The sequence below is a fragment of the Cyphomyrmex costatus genome, unplaced genomic scaffold (genome assembly GCF_001594065.2).
Source record: "Cyphomyrmex costatus isolate MS0001 unplaced genomic scaffold, Ccosl1.0 scaffold474, whole genome shotgun sequence".
NCBI lineage: Eukaryota > Metazoa > Arthropoda > Insecta > Hymenoptera > Formicidae > Cyphomyrmex > Cyphomyrmex costatus.
In genome coordinates this window covers 643,182-664,120 of record NW_017279009.1, presented here as the reverse complement: position 1 = coordinate 664,120, position 20,939 = coordinate 643,182, and the positions used below count along the sequence as shown (strand labels likewise).

Below are 20,939 nucleotides of genomic sequence, written 5' to 3'. Positions count from 1 at the left end.
AGAAATTTGACGCTCTTGTACAACTCGCGTAACGTCGTCATGTAATGACGTGACATCACGTCGCTCGCCCTCATTAACACGTTTAACCGACGGGACTGCGGTCTATAAATTAATCTATTCTTTAAACCTGTTGCTCTCTCTCGCGAATACGGCTCATTATCGGCGATTTCGCACGATGCGGATGCCTCGAAAGAATCTTAGGACCACGACACGTTAACGGTGAAATGATCCTTTATTCGTTTCCCGATTACAGAGAGGACGGTGTAATGCAGATTTTGAAAAAAAAACTATACGTCGAATTGAAAGTTGGATGCTATCCGAAATACCCACGGGGCTCACGCTCCGCTCGAAACACGTATGCCCGTATTTCACAGCCGCAAGCGCTAACGATCCCCTTTTTGTCTCTCCCCGGCAATATTCCGCAAGCGGAGAGCACAGCGCGATGTTAACAAGCAGAAGGGATTAAGGAGTAGATGAACAAGTGGTCCGCGTCATCATCAACGGAGACGTCTAGTGAAGCACACAGATTACGCTTTGTTTATTCGCTGCGTAGAAGTGCGGTTAATCGCCTCGGTCGCGCTTTATTCGCTGATCTTCCTTTCGCGTTTTGAGATTCAGAAAATTGTCTCGAACGAATAAAGCCCTAGCTCGCGATCTTGTTGACAAAGCCGCAGGGTGGCACATCGGAAAACGTGAGCAGTAAGACACAAACGGTGAAGAAGCGTCTTCAATGGAAGTACACAGTTCAGAAATACAAAAACACAACACAATTCTCCAAGAAATGTCCTATAAGGATGTTCAAAGGAAGTGATTGGTCAATTCGGTTACCGCTTACATTTTATTGTTAGTTTTTCTATGGCTCGAGTAAGATAAAGAAATTAATCCCAGGAGAACGCTTGCATATATTGCAACATTTGTTATACGAGTTGCCTGAAAAAAAATCCGAAGTGTGATCTTTTCTTGCCCGGGTCCCTTAAATTCGATTCGCGCGTCGTTATCGGCACAATGAGCGAGCTGATAGGAGGCCATCAATAATTACCTGGACCCGTGCCCACCTAACTCTAACGAAGGACGATTTCTAACGATCCCCTCGCCAGCGTCCAACTTCTGGACGTAATTAATTCCCGGGCTAACCTGGAATGCTATAATTAATTGCCGGTGGGGATGATGAGGGGTAGAGCGCAACGGGTGCAACAATATGTACCCCGCTTCGATTAGAAGTGTGTAGGGGTTGGGTGGCGGTACCGGAGAAAAGGGGCAAGGGGCAGACGGTGGGGACCGCCTCCGCTCGCAGTTATGCAATTAATTAAATTCAGTTTGTTATTCGCCGTCGACTGTTAATTGCCGCAAAACTTCAAGAAACTGCACACGCTTGACGTTTCAAAATGCATCGCGTCGCCCTCGCGATCGTATTCAAGATCGCGATTGTAAGTTGTATCGTCCCCATTGTTGTTTTCAGCATCGGAATTAGCAGCTATACGAATTTTTCTCGCCGCGTCGCGAAAGGTCTCGTTAACGTTCCCGCGATAATCGCGCGCGCGACTCGATCCACAGGAGGAGCAGAAAAATAAGCACCGAAAGAACCTCTACACGGATTACGTCAGTGACACGCTCATATAATTAACAGACGCGTGTACAACTGCGCACGTGATGCACGCTGGTAACCGCGCCCGTTTGACCTCGGATTTAATTGATACGCTTGCAAGACGACCGGCAAATAAAAGATTAGGACGTAACGCGAGCGGTTTAATTAGCGAGGAGAGGTTTCCCTCTCTTTCACTTTCACGTAACGAACCGTCTTGCGGTTATGCTTGTCGGTTACGGAAAAAAAGTTACGATCCGGATTAACGAAAAAAATCGAAACCTTTGAAAGTTGCAAAAAAATGAATCATCCAGGCGCTTTTTCTTTATTTTTTCATGTTTTTCTATTAAAAACGAGATTCACGATGGCCAGTATTTACAGTCGACTTACATTTAGTAATACAATCTTACCCAGAATTGTGGAAAATTTGTGTTAAATTTAACGCATTTCACATGTCCCAAATGATGCATAAAATTTCTGTGTTAATTGAACACAAGATGAATATGTTAGAAAGTAACATAAATATTATGTAACAAATTAACACAAAAAATGTAACACTGACACAATTCGTAGGCAGTCATATTTCTTCGTTAAAAAATTAAATTAATTTTTTAATACACGTCAACTTAATACTTTTTAATTATCTTAGTCATTTATCTTCGAATTTTCGTTTTAAAAACGTTACTTTTGTTCTTTGTTTATTTACTTAAAAAATTGTTGCTGTAACGCTAAAAAATGTTGAATATCAATTTAACATAAAATATTCAAATAAAGTATTACGTTAAATTAACACTCAAGTATACTAAAAATTCGACACAAAATTTTGCGATAAGAACTCGAGTGGACTTTTTTAAACACAAATCTAAAATATATTTTACTGTGTAAGATGTCATGTACCAATCAGAGAATTGTATTAGCGTTTTAAGACACTAATTTCATAGTGTCTTGAAATAAGAACGGACTATGGACATTGCCTCATGATTCACCGTTCGTGATCGGTCGTTGCATTGCGGTCTGCGGAAGCATTTCTCCATTTCTCGTTTCGGGAGCGCGCTTTGGCGCATCTATTCGGCTTTTGTTTTTAAGAAGAAACAAAAAGAGAAGCATGGGACGAGCAGTGGAGAAAGAGGAGGAGGAGAAGAAACGAAAACAATCGATACGACACGCCGGCAAGGCCAATCGGACCGCGTTCTATTCGCGGAGCGGCCAATCAAAATGCCTACTACGTCGCCGGCAGGCCCGCTAATTAGACGCCACGTAAATCAGTCCTGAAACTCAACGTTAATTAACACGGGTTTCCGTTGGAGTTGCTTAGCCACCTATTTATCGAACGACACAAACGCAATATGGTCGGACACGTGTACGTCCGTTAAATACCTATCCGACTGGAGAATGTCGGGTCTCTCATCGCTCTGCGGAGAGTCGGCTGAAAACCGGCCTCGCGCCGAAACGAAACATTCGAATCATTCGAATTAATTCAGCCACTTGGGAGCGGGCGGTAAGGAATGGTTTCGTGATCGATTTCCCCTTCCGTTTAATGCTAACCAAATTAACCGCGTACTCTCCTCTTCTCTTCTTACCCTCACGATTGTAATGGGAATTTTAACGTTGCGTCTGCTCCGTCTGTTCGATACGCCATCGTCGCACACCACCGCGACTTTGTTGAACACGCAGTAGTAGTAGTAGTAGTAGTAGTCCTGAAAGAGAATCGCGGGATTACGATGGGATTGGGGAAATCAATGACAACGGGTGGGGATTTCCCCGTTTTCTAAAAACTTGTGATTTTTATTAATTAATAAATCGTGTTCGCGTACGATTGTGTGTATGCGCGTGTGTGTTCCATGTGGGTGTAATTGTATTTTACAAGAGGCCGCGAAACCACATACAGATGTCGGGTCCCGATTACGAAGAGTCCGAGATTAATGAAATAACAAAATTAACTATAGACGCGCGCGCGGGACCGGGGTCGCGGTCCGCACGCGTGCCATTCTGCCGGGCGGGATGGGGCGGAGGGACTTTCCGTGCTCTCTCCTCGCGCCGATCGCTTCCGGGTCCGTCGAGTGCGTTGCCGGGTGCGGTACGCAGCACGCGCCGCGTCGCAATTTCATTCACGACCGAGATCCCGTGACGAGATCACGCGCTTCGGTATACGCGTATTGTCCTTCAACGTTGCTTCTCGCCACGTCACTCGGAACAGCGAATCTATACTTAAGTCTAATCCATACAATGTGTTCCTTGCTTCCGAAAAAGCGTGATTTTCGCCTACTTATCTCGCGCCTTTTCCCTTCTTTTCTTGTCTCTTCCGAAGTTCATCAACGCTCATCTCAGAAAACAAAGAAATTGGACAAGAGACAAGAAGTGAACAGAGTGGTAAAAAGCGAGAATCGAAGAGGAAGGAGCATATTGTAAATTAGACTTTAGCGCAATCGCCGCGTTTCAACGACTTCGCGAGATCGCGTGCAATAACGAAATGTTAAATGAACGAATAAATGAAGGAGAGATAAAAAAAAAATCAGACGATGCCAAATTTAACGTTATGTACATTCGAGACGGGACAATTCGACTTATTGGCGCCGAGCGAAACTTCGGATCGATGCGAAACCGACGTTTCGTAAGTAATGTATTCCGTCGTCGACGTTACCGCACTCGACGATGCAGGACCACGGAAAACCATGGCACGTCGCGTATATCGGCCGATCGTCCGTGGGATAAACGCGCGGATGCCCCGTTCGCCGTTCGCGCTCGATAGTAAATACATAACCATTTATATCACACAAACTTTTAACAATATACAAAATGTACCCTATGTACAAGATTAAATTACACAATTCAACGATGCACAAACCCCAGTCCGACACGCGCACGTGCCAACGAAAAGAAACAAAAATCAGTTGAATAAATTTGTTCCCCGATTACATGTTCGAATATACAAGTTTAGTCCGATTCGTATAAATATCTCTCAGTACAATTTACACAAATTTCTGCTAATTTATATATCCGAGTAATGTACAATTTAAATTTCTTGGAGTAGAATCTACTTCAAAAAATTTAGAGAGTAATTTTTTTTTGTTTGGAAGTTGTACGTGCGTCTGTGATCGAAGCGTTTGATCGATCTGTGACAAGCGCCATTGTCTTTTATCCGAGCCGAAAGAGTTTGTGCATCCTTGACATAATCTTTTCAGCGCGACTTCTTGCCCAATCTACATGTACACTTCTGCATATGCCGCTTCTCACCGTCTCCGTCGGCGCGTCGTCGCCTGCAGAGTCGTGAAATCGACTTCGATCCTTGGCGGCGTCGACTAGCGATTGTTCCCGCAATCCGGCGTGTCAGATTCGCGATTCTCTAACGGCGAACCGTTGGATCGTTATGACCCGTAAGCATTTCGCTCGCGTATACGAATCACGACACAACGGTGCGAGCTTTCTAAGTGCGAGCGACGCTCAATCGGAGATTGTGGCAATGCGCGCGCGAGAATCGTCATTTGAAATGAGAGTATTTGACGAATGAAACGAGCAACAGGGCGACTTTGCTCTTATGATACACATTTCGCGCCGAAACTCATTCCGCCTCTGAATCCGTTGTACTTTGAGCTTCGAGCACGCCGTTGCAACAATGCCAATGTCATTTCTTGCTCGCCGCGAGTTTTGTCACTAACCGTATATAGGTATGCGCAACGGATGCCAGTTCGCGTGCCAGTAGCACGCGTTTACTCTTCAAAGTGCTCGACGGGCGAATATCGAGTATTTAAGAACCGCGACGAAAAGGAATCGTTAAGTCAAATCTCGACGAAGGATCGACGACGCTCTTTCGATAGAAAGTTAGACTTATTGTAACGTTGTGTGTTACTGGCAAACGTGTTTCTTTAGACAACCCTGTTGATTCACTTTAACAATAAATGCATAATGTAGATTTCGCTAATAGAGAGAGAGAGAGAGAGAGAGAGAGAGAGAGAGAGAGAGAGAGAGAGAGAGAGAGGGGAGAGGAATAATTGAGCTGTATTCTCTTCTCGAGAACGACATCGATTACTTCTGCGCTAGATGAAACTTTGTAACGTAATTGTGATTACGATAAAATTTGATTCGATTGTGTCGACATAGCTGCAGCGAAAGGATTTTGTCTTGTATGCGAGAGACTTAATTGATATCAATGATAAGGCAAAAATAATGCTAATGAAAGTACAGCGCGGTTAAAAATGCACATGAATTATAGGATAAAAACTTTTATCGCTTTAATAAAGGAAGATTACATCATCGAACGTTTCGATTCTCTTTGGAGATAATCATCAGCGATCAAATTACAAAATTCCAAAAATCCCTCAATCACCAGTAAGATTGAGTCATTTACAGGTTGCCTTCGAAGTGACATCCCAGAAGGGGTTAATTGATTATACTATTTCGAAAATGAATTCTCAAGAAAGAAAAACAGAGAGAACGCAAAAATGCAAGTAAAATGGAGAGAGGAAAGGGAGAGAGAGAATGAAAAAGGGGAGAGGATGCTTAACAAGAAGGATTCGAATGATAATTCCGTGTCGTTCGTCTCACCTCGGCACTCAATTAACGATGGCGGGAACAAGGGCCGCCTAATGAGTTTACGAAGCGCGGCAGCGGATCGACGGGAGAACGGTGATTTTGAAAGAAAAATAATTTTCTAAGGGTCCAGAGATGTGCGCTGCCGTCGTTTCGCGTTTCTCACGTTCGATCGCCGTCGAATTATCTCTCTTTCCCTCCCCTTCCGATTGTCGTCTTTCTCGCGCGATTAGATCTTCGCACATGTCGAATTTTGCACGCAACACCGTTCCAAGGACGCGTGTTGTCTCCGAAGTGGCAACAACCAAGAACCGACAGAGCGCGCTCGCGGAAAAATACAATTTCTCAATTTGAAAATTTAGACTAAGCCGTAACGAGAATTGAGATAATCTTAATCATACAATATAAAGTAACATGAGGACTTTTAACGTCAGAATGATTTAGCAATGACTTTGAAAATTCCGTCAATACCGACGGAAAGAATTATTTCGATATTTCGTAAACGTGCGAAAAATTGCTTGTTGTGTGTTGGTGTCAACGAATTCTACATTGCGCATCTTGTGTCAAGGTAATCACAATGACTGCAAAGGATTTTAAAGAAGTACTGACGTCATACTATTGCGGCTGATGGTAGATGCACGATGGGTCGTATCTTAAACTTTCTTCGATTCTTTACAATTGAGCAAAGATTATTATTAAGAAAACCGGCGGATTCGTGGCGAAAGTGCTTCTGAAATGCGGTGTCGAGTGTCGTCTCAACTTGAAGCAGATGCTATCAACGATTTCCGATTGAAAGCTTGGACGCTGTCTTGTGTAAAGGTAGTGTCCAAATGGCTGGATTAACTTAAAATTGTTTCCGATATCTTAACATTAGTGCAAAACAAACCCTTCTTGAAAAGAGTTTGTCACTTTGTCAGTTTGGCTCAAAGAAGTTCGCACCATCCACTGTAGAACCAAAACATTCGCGTTTCAAGTTCTAAAGATATTTGCGATTCCGAATTATCCAAGTTCAAAGACGTTCAGAGAGACTCCCAGCATCCACGTAAAGTTTGGACGCACTCGACATGTCAACACACGACAGAACATAAAGACGCTCAATATCCGCGGCGAGTTCAATTTCGTTCAAACGTTCAACATCACGGCACCATACATGTACGAAGACATTCGATTACCGCGGCTAAGTTCAAACACATTCAGTATCACGGTTCCAAGTCCAGAGACACTCGTAGAATCACCGATGACGGTTTCCAAGGGACACTACGCTGTGGCCTTTTCCTCGCTTTGCGATTCTCTTGAAGAGTTTGGGCTCGCAACGTTAGGCTCATTCTTCATCCTTTGGGGTACAGTCCTGTTACGGACGAACAGCGGATCTAATCGCAGGTATCCTGAGCCCAGGACGACCAGTCCTGATACCCGGACGCCTGGAGATGCGATTGCTGAGCGGCCAGACCCGGATGCACGAGTGCCATCTGGTGATGGTGATGATGGTGATACTGATGATAGTGCTGATGACCCGGCGGAGGCGGCGAATAGGGGTCCACCCCGACGGCGACGTCCACTACATCTACCTGAGGCGAAGGTACGACGGGGGGCGTCGGCTGCGGAGAGGGTTGCACCTTCTTCGGGCGACCGACCGGGTTGCCGCCTCATTCGCGGCTCCTTCGAGGCCTGCCGACCTTACCTTTCCTAACGGGTGCGCCGCTGTTTCCGCCCGCCGCGGCTGCCGCTGCCGCGACGCTCGACGATTTCACAATCTTATGCCAGTCAGATTCGCAAACCGGCGAGCCGGATAGTAGGTAATATCTGAAATCGTGAGATGTCATGTAAAGGCTTTCTCGCCAGTCCGAAAGTATAAGGATTAACACGGATACAGTGGATGCGTGCGTTCTGACGAACTTTTTCTTCAGACGATTACGTTTTCGTATGTAAGAGTGATTATATTGCATCGTCAGAATAAATTTGTCGTTTAAACGACAGTTTATTTCTTCGTCCGAATTCATGTGACTTGTGCTGAGATGGATATTGAAACTAATCGGTTTAATATTCGAAAATAGAAGTCTGGGATATAAGGGAAAAAGCTTATAACCGCGGACATATCTCATAAGAAAGTAGAAGAAATTTAATCAAAAAATAATATTCTCCATTTCATTCTCTTGAAGCAAACATTTTATGCACATATACAATTCTTTTACGTACAAATATATAAAATTTTTAATAATAAACTATTTAAAAAGTATAAATCACCAATGTCATTCATCTTGTGTAGTTACGACATTAATCCTTCCATTTCTACCAATGTAGACTAATTTTAATCTCGGTTTAATGTATTCTTTATCTTTTTCTACATTCCAAAATATTTTCTATCAGAGGAAAATTTTACTCGAAATATACAGTACACATAACATATATTATATAGAGAATAAAATCTTCCTTGGAGAGGACATTCGGAATAGTCCTAATCTTAGGAAAAGATAAAAAATAAGTCCCTAAAATTTAACTACAGTAATGGAAGAAACAGGTATTCAAAGTTCGTTTCTATTTTAAGATAGTCTTAAGCAATATTTTTACTAATTGCGTCTCTTATCTCTATTTCTCTTTGATTAGTTTATGACTCTTAAAATTGTATTTAAGATTTATCTTAAATAGAAAAATCGACTATGAATGTTGCCTATAATCGGTTCTTATATTTTAAAGCGTATCAGATGTCTAAGCCAATCTCAAAGTTCTATTAGCATATCTTAAATCTATCTTAAGATAAAACCCAATTATATAAACAGCAGTGTAAGCTCTCAAAATTTTAAACTTTTAGATCACAAGACTACATATTATATTTCGTAAGAATATGTATTTACTAGAACCATCTGTTTCTCCTCTGAATAGTTAAGGAAAAAATTCTCGTCAAAATAAATGTTCGTTGGAACACACATCCACTGTAGTCTAAGAAGAAGGAGAAATTCATATGAACGGAAGACTCACCTGTCGCCCGCGTTGAGTTGACCTCCACACTTATTGCAGTTGAAGCATTTCAAGTGAAACACCGAGTCGCCAGCCCTCATGACCAGTTCGTTCGCGGGTATCGCGCTGCCACAACTCCCGCAGACGCCAGGGCTGCCGAACATTCTACGACAAAAGCAAAAGGACGTTCAATTAAGACTCGGTTGAAGATCGTGACACGACTGATGATTCGCGATATCCCGAAGAAAACGCATTTTATCACGATGAAAGTGTTCCCGAAAACAGCCGCGCCAGATGTCTGATCGTGTGGCGGTTGGGTCTACTCTACAATTATTTTTTCAACAATTTCGTTCGCGGCACACATCGAGTCCCAATAGCGCGGCGTGCCACGCCGCGATGCGACACGAGATGCGCTCGTATCCTCCGTTAATGGCAGTTAATGTTTGCGAAGCGGTTGTCAGCCATATACTCGTTGGCTCGTAAACTCGGCTGTTTATGCAGCAATTAGCTACGTAACGATACGTAGGTATGTCGAATGGGGATTCGCGAGGTGAGCGCCACGATCTCGCCTCTCTCTCTCCAACGCACGGCGACGTAAGAAGCTCCTCCGAGCTCGCATCCGACGCACCGCGTCGTACGTCGCACACGCACACTCGGGCCATTATCCTCAACAGCGGAACTCCAGGATGGAACCTGAAAATTCTGCATCGAACGGGAAAAGATTCGTTGGCCCGATGATCTATCCCGAGTCATAAAGCTTCGTTCCCCCCTGCCCCTCCCCCCCCCTCCCCTAGAAAGTTACAGAATACGTGCTACTGTCAAAATCGAACTTCGCAATTAACGCTAATGGAATATTTAATTAAATCGACTTTTGAAACGCGCGATATAGGTAGTCGACATATTGATGTCTGCGTCGGACTTTACTCCGAGAGCGCGCATAAGGCTGTTACGACGACGGAGCGGATTGGATTTGAGGTTTCTCGTTATTAATTTAATTACCGGCTGACAGTTCTATAATTAAATTGCTAATTTATCTGCCCGGGATCCACACAGCTGATCGCGCGGCCAGTATCTCGATGATTGCTCCCCCGAATGACGTTTCAATCTTTCCCTTTTTATTCTCTCTCTCTCTCTCTCTCTCTCTCTCTCTCTCTCTCTCTCTCCCTCTCTCTCTCTCTCTCTCTCTCTCTCTCTCTCCCTCTCTCATTTTTCCCTGCTTTTTGTTTTTTCTTTCCTCCCTTTTTATTTTTATTTTTTTGTGGTTTGTCTTCAATCGTTCGCAACGGTTCAATTATAAATGCGCGTTCTCTCTCTTCTGCTGCAAAATGCGGATGCAAACGAGCCCCGGCTCGGACGATTTCGCCTACTTTTCGCAGTAAGGAAATAGCAATGGGCAAATTTTGTAACGTATTAGACTCTCGAACGCGTTGTTACTTTCTCGTGCGTAAATCGACACGCGGTTCGAGAAAGCGCGATGTCATACACGCGGTGTTTCACGCGTTAATTAAATACGGTGATCGATCATGAGACGCATTTTGTCCAATTGTATTTTAAATGCTAATAAAAACAATCGTCAAGAAACTGTTATTACTCGACATTCCGACGTATTTATTAATTCAATTGTATTTCCTATACAAACCAATTAATCATTGATTAAAACTTTTGCGCGTTACGTAAGATATTATAAAGACGCATCTCGCTCGTGGACGATAGATACTAATCAAAGGGTAACGTTTCCTCGGCAAGTTTCAGGCATCTCGTAAATGAATCAGAGTGGTAGATTTTAATTGTAGTCGCTCTTTATATCGATTCGCGATCGTATATCTACTTCCGGGCCGAATCCCTCGCGAACTTAATAAGCGGAGATATGTATATGCATCCCGCTTGGTCGAATCGCTCAGCGCATTTTCGATTTCTCCATAATTGCTAATTAGAGGCCGACGGCCAAGTCAATCAGCTAGAACGGATAGAAGGAATTATATAGCTGATGATCGAGGATCAGCCATAAAATCTGCTTCTCCTTTCTCCTCTTCCTCTCCTCTCTCTCTCTCTTTCTCTCTCTATCTCGTTCTGGCCTCTTAATCGCCCGACGCCATTACCAGTATCATTATTCACGCGTGTTTTACGTGACCATTCTGGAAAGCTGATGACAAGCAAGAATTTTCGATTATCCGTGAGTCTTATTTATGACAGTCGTAAAAAATGTCAAACAGAGCGCGCAAATTATTCGTTATTTTACTTAATTATCCTTACTTGAAATGAGCCCCTTGCTTGGGGCTCATTAACAGTTTAGATGTATTTGACAACTATATTGATCGCAGCAGACGCGATAGTCGGAGCGGTTAATTAAAGTGCTAGTGCAGTAGAATTTTTGTCGTTTTGACATTTGTATAGATCTTGGCCGTAATCAGAACGGTTGTATTAAATTAAATATCGAATATTCCATCCTAATAGGCTGATGTGAGGCATTCGTGCCCCGCTGGTGGAGTAATTGATCGAAAGTAACTAGCGAATAACGGTTCAGCTCCGGTGATGAATGACAACGAACACCGTCTGTTATGATGCGATATTATCGCGCAGCGCATGGCCGACTAATAACAATCTCTATATATCTTTGATAAAACATTGATCGCACCAAGATTTATCTCGCTCGCGCGGAATCCGTATATACGTGTATATATACACTTAAACGTAGCAAAAATTTACAGCTAAATATATTTTAACTCTGAATACAGTTAATTACTTCCTGTTATCTGTACGTAACAATTTTACGTTCTATTATGTATGATCTCCGGAGGAAAATCGCGGACTCGTTAAAGAATATGCGCCGTAAAAAAAAAAAAAAAAAAAAACGGAATTACGATTTGTAATTTATATTTCTTATAATCTTCTACGCGGCCGCGGGTGGATCGGTAAAAATTCGGCGATCCACAATGCGCCGCACTCTGTAGAAACGTCAAATGCCGAGCCCCGTCGCCCGCGGCGTTTAATAATTTTAATGAGCGAAGTTCACTGCAGTCCGCACTAAGAGAGTAATTGGCGATTACGGTCGGCGGGGCGATCTTTAACGAGCGGTCTACGCAATTTCTAATTAGTTGATTTCACCAATGATAATACGAGTGCCTCGCCCTCCTTGTCCGACTCCTCTAACTTGATACGTAATTTGCGCGAACGCGGTCCCCCTTACGTTTTAATTGCGACCAACGTGTCAATCTTGCCCGCTCTAACAAGCGTCTCTAAAGGCGCGTTTTACGTGTGCGTACGTATACATTTTCTGTACAATGAAACAGTAATGCGAGAATTGGATGAGAGGGACGAGTAATTAATCAAAATCGATCTACGAAATGAAAACATGTTTTGAAAATGAAAATTGATAGTAAACCTCGATCTCTTAATAGGGCTTGATTGTAGCATGAATTTGTCGGTGCTCCATGATTCTCTCGATTATATCGCGACAACTTACAAAATATAGCGTGACCCTCAATTTCAAAAGATTCTCGCGAGCAAGTGCGCCCTCCACCCTACGGATTGCCCTCTCACCCAGGCACCCTCGCTCATTATGCGTGCCCCTTTGCCGCACACAGTGGCGCGTACACTCTGCCGCTAACAAGAGGGAATAAGAGAGAGAGAGAGAGAGAGGGAGACACACAAGGACGTGCGGGTGTGCCCGCGTACTCCGAAACGATGTATTCACACACGGAGAGTGCGCCCGCGTGTGTGTAGGCGACCCCCGCCTGTTAATGAGTTAGACTACCTTACCCTCGGCACTTTAATTGTCTAAAGCACAAATTGGGCGGCTTTAATTAGCGTAATTATTTGGTTCGTTTGTCCGTTTATCCAAGATCCCTGTATCGAGCGAGGGTCGAGTGGGTCGCCTCCACCTCCCCCTCCACCACCCCTCGCGAGACTAAATGGATTCATTAGCGCTTTGTGCGATTAAAAATCTAAATTTCGGACTGCAGGTGCCTGCGGAATGGACTCGAGCGTTTGTGAGAGCCTTCAATTTCATTCTGCATCTTGAACAAGGCGTCTAGCCGCCTATAGCGCGCGAACTTCCTTGACGATCGTCGGCAAACCACAAGCACGACTATCCGCGATCCATATATAGCCGCAGAATCTCTGACACATAATCATTTTCAATTGTCGAATCTATCGATTATTATCTATTCTTTACGCGGTCATACACGGCGGTATATAATTGCAAGGCTATACAGATTGCGGAAGTTGTCATCTTTTCTCGGGGCATTTTTGTGCGACATAATAAACACAGCTGCCCGGACAGCTTCCCGCACGAGCAGCACAAAATCTGCCGCGTTACGCGCGCGGTGGGCATATGCACACACAACGGACGAAACACATTCTCTCGCTTTAATTTTTCTAGATAATAATGATTAATCGCGCGGCCTCTCCCCCCCCCCCCCCCCCCCCCCCCCACACACACGCACCCGCGCGCGCGCGCACGTACACCCTGCCTTCCGCGAAACAGCCGACTGGCAAATTAAATTGAAATTGACTAGGTCTGGTAATGAGGTGGCCTGCAGGCCCAGTCGCGGCATTAGTCGGGTGTGGGTTCTAGAAAATGAGTTCCGACTTAACAACAAATTGCCTCGGTGAACTTCCTTTCACCCCATCCTCCTCCACTCGGCCTCCCTGCCGCCCCTTCCTCCACGCACCCTCCCCCCTCCACCCCCCGATTCCAGTATCGTCCGCCCGCAATTCGCTCGCAAACCCGCGCGAGAGGACTCGTCCACCCTCTCTTTCTCTTTGTCCTCCTATACCATCCCACCTTTAATGTTCCACAAACGAGCGGGCTCCTAATAAAGTTAATCGATGCTAGAACGAGAGAAAAAAGGAGGCAAATAAAAACACGCGGGTCTCCTTCGATAACTATTTAATTTGGTCAATCAAAATTCCTATTAGCCGCCCGTGCGCAATTTGGAAGTATACGGCGAACAACGGGCCGTATTAGAAGCTGCCTGAGATATTGAACGACGGTGAATGTAGCGACGGAAATGAACGCGCGTCGAGAACGAACAAACGAGAGACCGTAAGATAATTCGCGCGATTATTCGCGTATAAGGAGGAGCGATACACGTAGAACGATTCCGGGAGGAACGCATAATGGAGAAGTAAATGATAGAAGATATTCGCTGCGCGTATCTCGAATCTATAAGATGACGCGTCTCGCGATCTCTGATTCACCGAAGAAGATCCTCAGCACTGAGGTTTCTTCAGCGGCGATACTGCGGTACTATCGTGCGATCTAAGTTGGAAAATTGGATTCCGCATTCGCTGTTACGATCGCAAGACAATTTCGACCAGTCCGATCTCCCCCCGATTCATTTTAATGTAATTAACGTTCCGATTGCGCGCTTTGTTTCCCTTGTTGTCTAACCTCCATCTCCATCAGGCCCTCCACCCCGCGTTTGTCCATCCTTGGCATATCCTCTCGCGCCGCGCGAGCCACCCCTCGTAACAAGCGTGAGTTGCGCGGCAGAGGCATCGATCAGTCGAGTGACTAGTACTCTGCGTGCACGTGCGTGTTTGTGCGTTAACACATACGCACGCGCGCACACGCTGCTGTATACATAATAAATGCGTATGTAAGTATCCATGTTGCGATGCGATCGGATTTTTATTTCGAGCAAAACGGTAAATCGCCGCGCACGTATATATCTTCCTCTCTTCGTCTTCGGCGCGGTCTCGGCGCGATGTGAAGGGAGAGAGAGCAGTCGGCCGCCTGACCGCCTGGCTCAAAGGACCGAAAATTCTTTTAATAAAATTAATACGATAACCGCGGATGTAATTAACGGGTGCATTACCATATTATATCTAAATGTAAATTAGATATATGCTAAAGTATGCACAAGTATATATAAAAATACCAAAGTGGCATTAAATAGCTGATGAGCGGTCGCCGATGATCCTCCCCTCGTCGCCGGACACTCGTGGGGCCCCCCGTTCTTTGACTGCGCGGCGCGCTTTAAATCCACGCCATTGGGTGCACGTGATACTTGATTCGAGGTAGACCACGAGCGGCGAAGTTAAACGAGTAGATAACGACGTGCCCGGAAAAAAGGGAGCGCGGAAAGGACGACCAGGGGAATGGAGGAGGGTAGGCGAGGTGAAAAGAAAAACCGGGAAATTGACGGGAGCGTGCGGAGGGAGAAAGGTGCTGCCGCAGGCAGGACCGGGATGAGAGGGGCGGAGAGGAGTGAGACGACAGAGAAAAAAGGACTTCTTTTGAAACGCAGAAGCAGGTAAAGTGAGACCCGCGTGCGCGCTCTACACTCGCACGCAGGTGTGAGAGCGTCGCGCAGCCGACCTACCGTCGTCGTCATCGTCGTTGTCGTCGTCGTCGTCGTCGTCGTCGTCGTCGCAGTCGTCGTCAGCAGCAGCGAGCGCAGGGCTGCGTTCGAGAAACGAAATCCACGTGGCAACCGACGTAAACCGGGCGCGCGCCTGAAATGCAACCGAAGCGAATTTCGCTTTAATGCGAATCTCAATTGACTTGGCGGAAATTCAATTAATTTGTAAGAGATGCGCATTACAGAGCCAAGTGTTTTCCCTCTTCGCGTTCGACGCCGCCACGTATTACTGCCGTGTGTGTTGAAAGAAAAAAAAAAGAGAGTCGCGAGTATAAATTAATGAACTATTAAGAGATGTGTCGACGTTAAAAGAAGCGAGAAGGTTGAAGAACAGGCAGAAAAAGTTGAAAGGAAGGAATAAAGGATCCTCTCCTTAATGACGTGTGGCTTTTAAAAAGTCGCTCGCCTAGTCGGGCTCCACGCACATCGACATTAAAAAACCTTTTACGTCGATCGCAAATCTGTTGGGGCGTCTAACGATTCGCTTCGCGATCCAGCCCTGTAAGCGAGAGGACAGAGAGCTGGATGAGAGGCGAAGAGAGGAAGAAAGAGCAAGGAAGGTAGAGAGAGAGAGAGACGAGCAAAGAAAGCGCGCGCGCGCGTAGAAGATACGACATCGCTCGCTGCAAATTGCAATTTTGTTGTGAGATCATTATAAAATACATAATGCCGAGTCGCCTTCTACCGCATAACTCCCCTCCCCGTACCTCTCTCCTCCTTCTCTTCTCGTGCCGTCCAACGGAGGTCCCGTGCGGAACTGAGAGACGCTCGAGAGAGAGGGAGAGAGAGAGAGAGAGAGAGAGAGAGAGTGAGAGGGAGGAGAGGAGAGGCGGCACGGCGTCTCGTTAAAAGTTTCTAGCGACGCGTATTCTTAATAGTCTGCGCGCGCGGACACGCCGTCATTAAAATTATAACCACCCTCCTGTATATCACCTCCACGATCCCGTGCCAATCCGGGCAAAGAGAGAAAACGAGAAAAGGGCGGGAGAGGGGGGGGGGGGGGGATGGAATCACAATGCGTGAGAAAGAGAGAAAGAGAATCGGATAAACATTCGTGAGTCGACGCGAAATCCGCGTTTATTCGTTCGTGGAAAAATTTATGTATCAACGGTACACGAAATATACGTTAAGCAACGAAATGGGGGCATCGAGAGCGGAAAAAGATCATCGAAATTATTTTTCCACGCGCTCGACGCGAAGAATCGGAAGGATACGTAACGTGAAAGGACTCGAAAGAGGATAGGAGTTGACGAAGCAGGAGGCAGGCTCTGGTGGGTCCATAAGAAAGCGGAAGTAGCGAGAAGAAGAGATACTCCCCGGCGGGATAAAAGCGCGTTTAACTGAAACTCGTGGAAAGTTGCGGGCTCTCTAAATATGTAAATACGAGGCTACTGGATGTTATTACGCGCGCATACATATATAGACACGAGGCGGATGCGCGTCGCGTGTATATATATACGTGTGTATATCGCGCGTATATAGATTCGTAATGCGCGGGCGCGCATAAGGTAAAGCGACGTCCGGAAGAAAGCCGGCGTAATCGTCCGATATTTAAGTAGCGAGTTTAGGTACACTGGGTATATTTAAACGCGCTTATTATCATATAAATACAAGTTGGACGTTCAATTTACGCGCCGCAGGCTGCATGCGAGCGAGCGAGCGAGAGCGTATAGCTCGCTCTTCGTTTCGTCGTCGTGTGCGCGCGCGCGGCGACGGAGTTGCAAAAGTTATTATTGTTATTACCGTACCGTTTAGAAACTTTTGTTGAGCGCGCAACGGACATTACGCGGCCTGTATGCACTTTGGCGCATCGAGTTATCCGTCGTTGCGACTCGGATGATATTACGCGCGCGCGCGCGCTGCGGCGATGTTAGTTAAATACCGGCTACGCGCGCGCGATGGAAAACTCACCGAAAGATTTACGGCGCTCTGTCGAATGCGTAATCGTGGCACGATAAAAGGAGGACACGGCGTGTCGAGATTTTTCGCCACGGTATTCCCAGCCGAGGATAGGGACGTTGCACCAAAATATAATAACGCAAGATCGCAATCACTGATCGTTTCTATTTTAACGTTTCGTAGGTTTGTATGATGGAAAAAGGGTACGATTGTATCAATTATATAGAATGGTTTTTTTTTTTCAAAATGGACAAATCAAATTTTCTGATTGAATCTATTGTAAATCTAGTTGAGATAAAATAATAACCAGATCAGCATTAAGACTGCTGATCTTCTGGTTAGATCAGAAATTTTTCTCAGCGTAGACTCTAATTGATTTATAATATATACATATTACGTTTCACGCACCAATACGGTCGCGATTATTTCGACGAATCTTATCGCGATCGCTGCTCGAAACTATCGTGTATCATCGCGAGCGAGGCGGAAGAACAATTTCACGTGTGTGGGTCTCTCGTGACGGATTCATTCTATCGTTCCGTTATTAATGAATCTTTGAAATATTAAGCCCACAACGCTTTATAAGCGCCAGGGTTGTTACCCTCAGCGTCGTATTGATACATATCTAGGAGCAGTTTAAACACATAGACCCCCCCACCCCTCCTGCCCCTCTGTACACGCGCGTGTAATCGTAAAATCGATGCTCCGCTCCGCTTCGATTCCGTCTCGTGGTAAAACTGTTTCGTGGTGCTAAATAATAAATGCCCCGCGAGCGAAACGTCGCTAATGTTACGTCAGATATTCTGGCTCACGGATAACGACGGGCAGTTTTGCCTCGAGTAAATTTAACCGTTCCTAGAGCGGGGAAGAGGACAATTCACAAATTCTGTATCTAGACACGATAACAATTCCTTATTCATGGCCTGATCGTGAGTCAAGTAGTTCACAATTTTGGAGAGATCTTTCGCGTCGCCGCCGCGCCGCCGCCGCGCCGCCGCCGCGACGGGTGGACGGTATAATAAGGACGCGGATGATACTCGATGATCTGAAACGTCAATATACGCGCGGTTCTACGAGATTTTTCCCACGGAAACTTCCAAATCGTTTCACTCAATTTCTCGCTAAACGGCGGTCGTCCGTCATCTGTGTGGCACGCGATACATGTCCTCTCGGTGCGTTACGTACGTCCGTGTTACCTCCGAGATTGCCGGAAGAATAATGCGGGGAATTTTATCGGGGCGCCCGCGATAAAACGCGGAGAGAGAGAGAGAGAAAAAAAAAAAGGACGCGATAGCCGCAGCTGCGTAACGCGGACGTCTCGTGGTGTAAACACGAGTGCAGCGGCAGATACACCCTTATCAGGAGCGTGGCACGCATTCCCTCATTACCAAAGTATACCCGGGACGGGTACACCCCTTTTAGCCACCCTCCCGCGCAACTTACTCCCGCGCGCTCGGTTTCCCGTCCCCTTCCCGCCGCAGCTCTCCTTCCCGCTGAACACGGGGAGGGACGAATGAGAGAAAGATAGCGCACGCCGGTGTGTCCGACAGATAGAGCTTGAAAAATGCGCATTACTGGACAGAGCGCGGCCGTAGCGATCCACCCCACGCCCCTGACGTGAAATTCAGAATGAAAAATTCGGAGGCACGCACGAGAGAGAATATGAAAACAATTAATCAGTATAATCTCCACGGTACAAAATACAGTTGTTTTTTCATCTCTTTCATACTTTTCTTACGATTCCTCTCGATATGCTATTTAAGATGGAAGTAAACGCAGGAGGTGATGTCAATTTTGTTCCGGTAAAGCAAAGAATTCGAAGACTCCGAGATTAGAGCATCTATTCGCTACGGTACGAGCGATTAGCACCCTTAATCGTACGACAGGTTGCGACGTACGTCGCAAAGGACTCCATATTGAAACTCTATGGTTCAACGCGCGTTTAAAGAGAGCCAATCAAGATTCAGCCACATTCACCTCACGGAAAGACATACGCGAAATCGACGGACTGGCCCCGAACCCAGCTAGGCAAAAAGGTATTAACTACCTCTTAACATGCAGATTGCTCCCAGAAGACTTTGGTTCCCCGGGTTCCCCGGGAACGTTGATTGGACGATTATTTAATACCTCGTCGAGAGGAGCCTCCATTATTTCATGCGATTCGTCTGCGTGCTGTCGTGTTTTGTGCCATGAAATTGAATACGCGCTATACGTTTAAAGGCTCGTGTCCACGATGCTAGAAATCGGTACGAGTTCTCAATACGAGAAAAAGTTACTGAAACTCAAATTCGAACACGAGCGACTCAGATAAAAAATCTCGTATAGAAAATCTCGTATACAGAGAGAGAAATCTCGTAGCAAAAAATACGTCTCGTGTCCTATTATTTTTCCGCTAGTTACTGACTTCATATTAATTTAACTCACCATTGTCAGTCTTAATTAATTGTTAATGCGCTAGTTAATGTTATTAGACAACGCGATAGAAACGTTGCCTCATAACCTTTAAATCAAAGTAAATAATTAAATTACAGTAGAGAGAGCTCGAAATATTCTCATTAGGGTATAATTACTTCTATTCGCGAACTCGGACTGATTTCTAGCACCGTGGATACGAGGCTTAAGGCTGGCTTTAAAACTAGCAGTATTCAAGTTGGTTGAATGCCATCGAGTCTTCAGGCCACAACAGCTGCGTGAATATAAACACGCACACGCTTAATTAAATGAAATTAACAAGCAGTATCTATATCGGAGGTAGTTCGCAGAACAAAAAGACGGTAGCACACGCGAAGAGGGAGACGATGAAGGAGAGGCAAACGATGAATCGCAATAAACCGAGTATCATAGGTATCGGTAGAGGAGAAGGGAATCGTCGATGGGGTCGAGGGGGCGGGACGATGGGTCCAATCGCATTTAATAGCACAAAATTACGCCGAAATTGGATTCTAATTTAGCGTTCACGGGGCAAATCTATTCAAATTAGTTCAAGGGAAATAACGAGTCCCCTCTTTCCTCCTCTCTCGCCCGCGGGATTAAATAAATTTCCTTTCTGTTAATCATTATGTAGATTGAACGACATTTCTTCTGCCGTCGCCAACGTCATTTCGGCGTGTCACATCTTTTCTTTTTTCCTTTTAGACAGGCGGGGGTGCCACGACATGCCGTGTGAGGCCGCGCGGGACCCGAATTAAGGATAATTGCCTCGCGCACGACGAGAACGAAAAAAGGAGGCCGATGGGAATCAGTCACGATGTGAATATCGGCCATTGTTGGCTGACTCATAAAAGTCGCGCATTGATTTTTTTGACATCGTATTTCATATAAATATCATTGATCTTTTATGATTTTTTTTCGTATCATTTTTTCAGTTCTCCTTGAAAATTCTTGGGAACGGAGAGTTATCTTAAAATTGTTTGAAATCTCTCAATATCGTTCATTATTGTAGATCCGCGGTATACGTCAATCGACCGGTTTCTCGAGTATAACCTCGTATACGTCCGTTCAGAAAACTCGACGAGATAAAACGTTGTTTATAAAGCTCACGATTGTTCGCGGGATACCGATAACGCGACGGTGGTCGCGAAACAAGCGCACGAAAACTCGATCGCATT

The 20,939-nt window shown here is 45.3% G+C and overlaps 1 protein-coding gene across 1 annotated transcript in view; it reads right to left on the bottom strand.

The window, feature by feature from the left end:
* Positions 1 to 7,288: 7,288 nt before the first annotated feature.
* Positions 7,289 to 20,939, bottom strand: part of LOC108777934 (LIM/homeobox protein Lhx9) — a 69,090-nt gene continuing 55,439 nt past the window's right edge. Inside the window, exons 4-6 of the mRNA XM_018544941.1 lie at positions 9,086 to 9,229; positions 7,791 to 7,912; positions 7,289 to 7,754 (exon numbers count right to left, since the gene is read on the bottom strand). Of these exons, the coding sequence (XP_018400443.1) occupies positions 7,480 to 7,754; positions 7,791 to 7,912; positions 9,086 to 9,229 (541 nt within the window). The 3' untranslated portion in view covers positions 7,289 to 7,479. The remainder of the gene's footprint in view (positions 7,755 to 7,790; positions 7,913 to 9,085; positions 9,230 to 20,939) is intronic.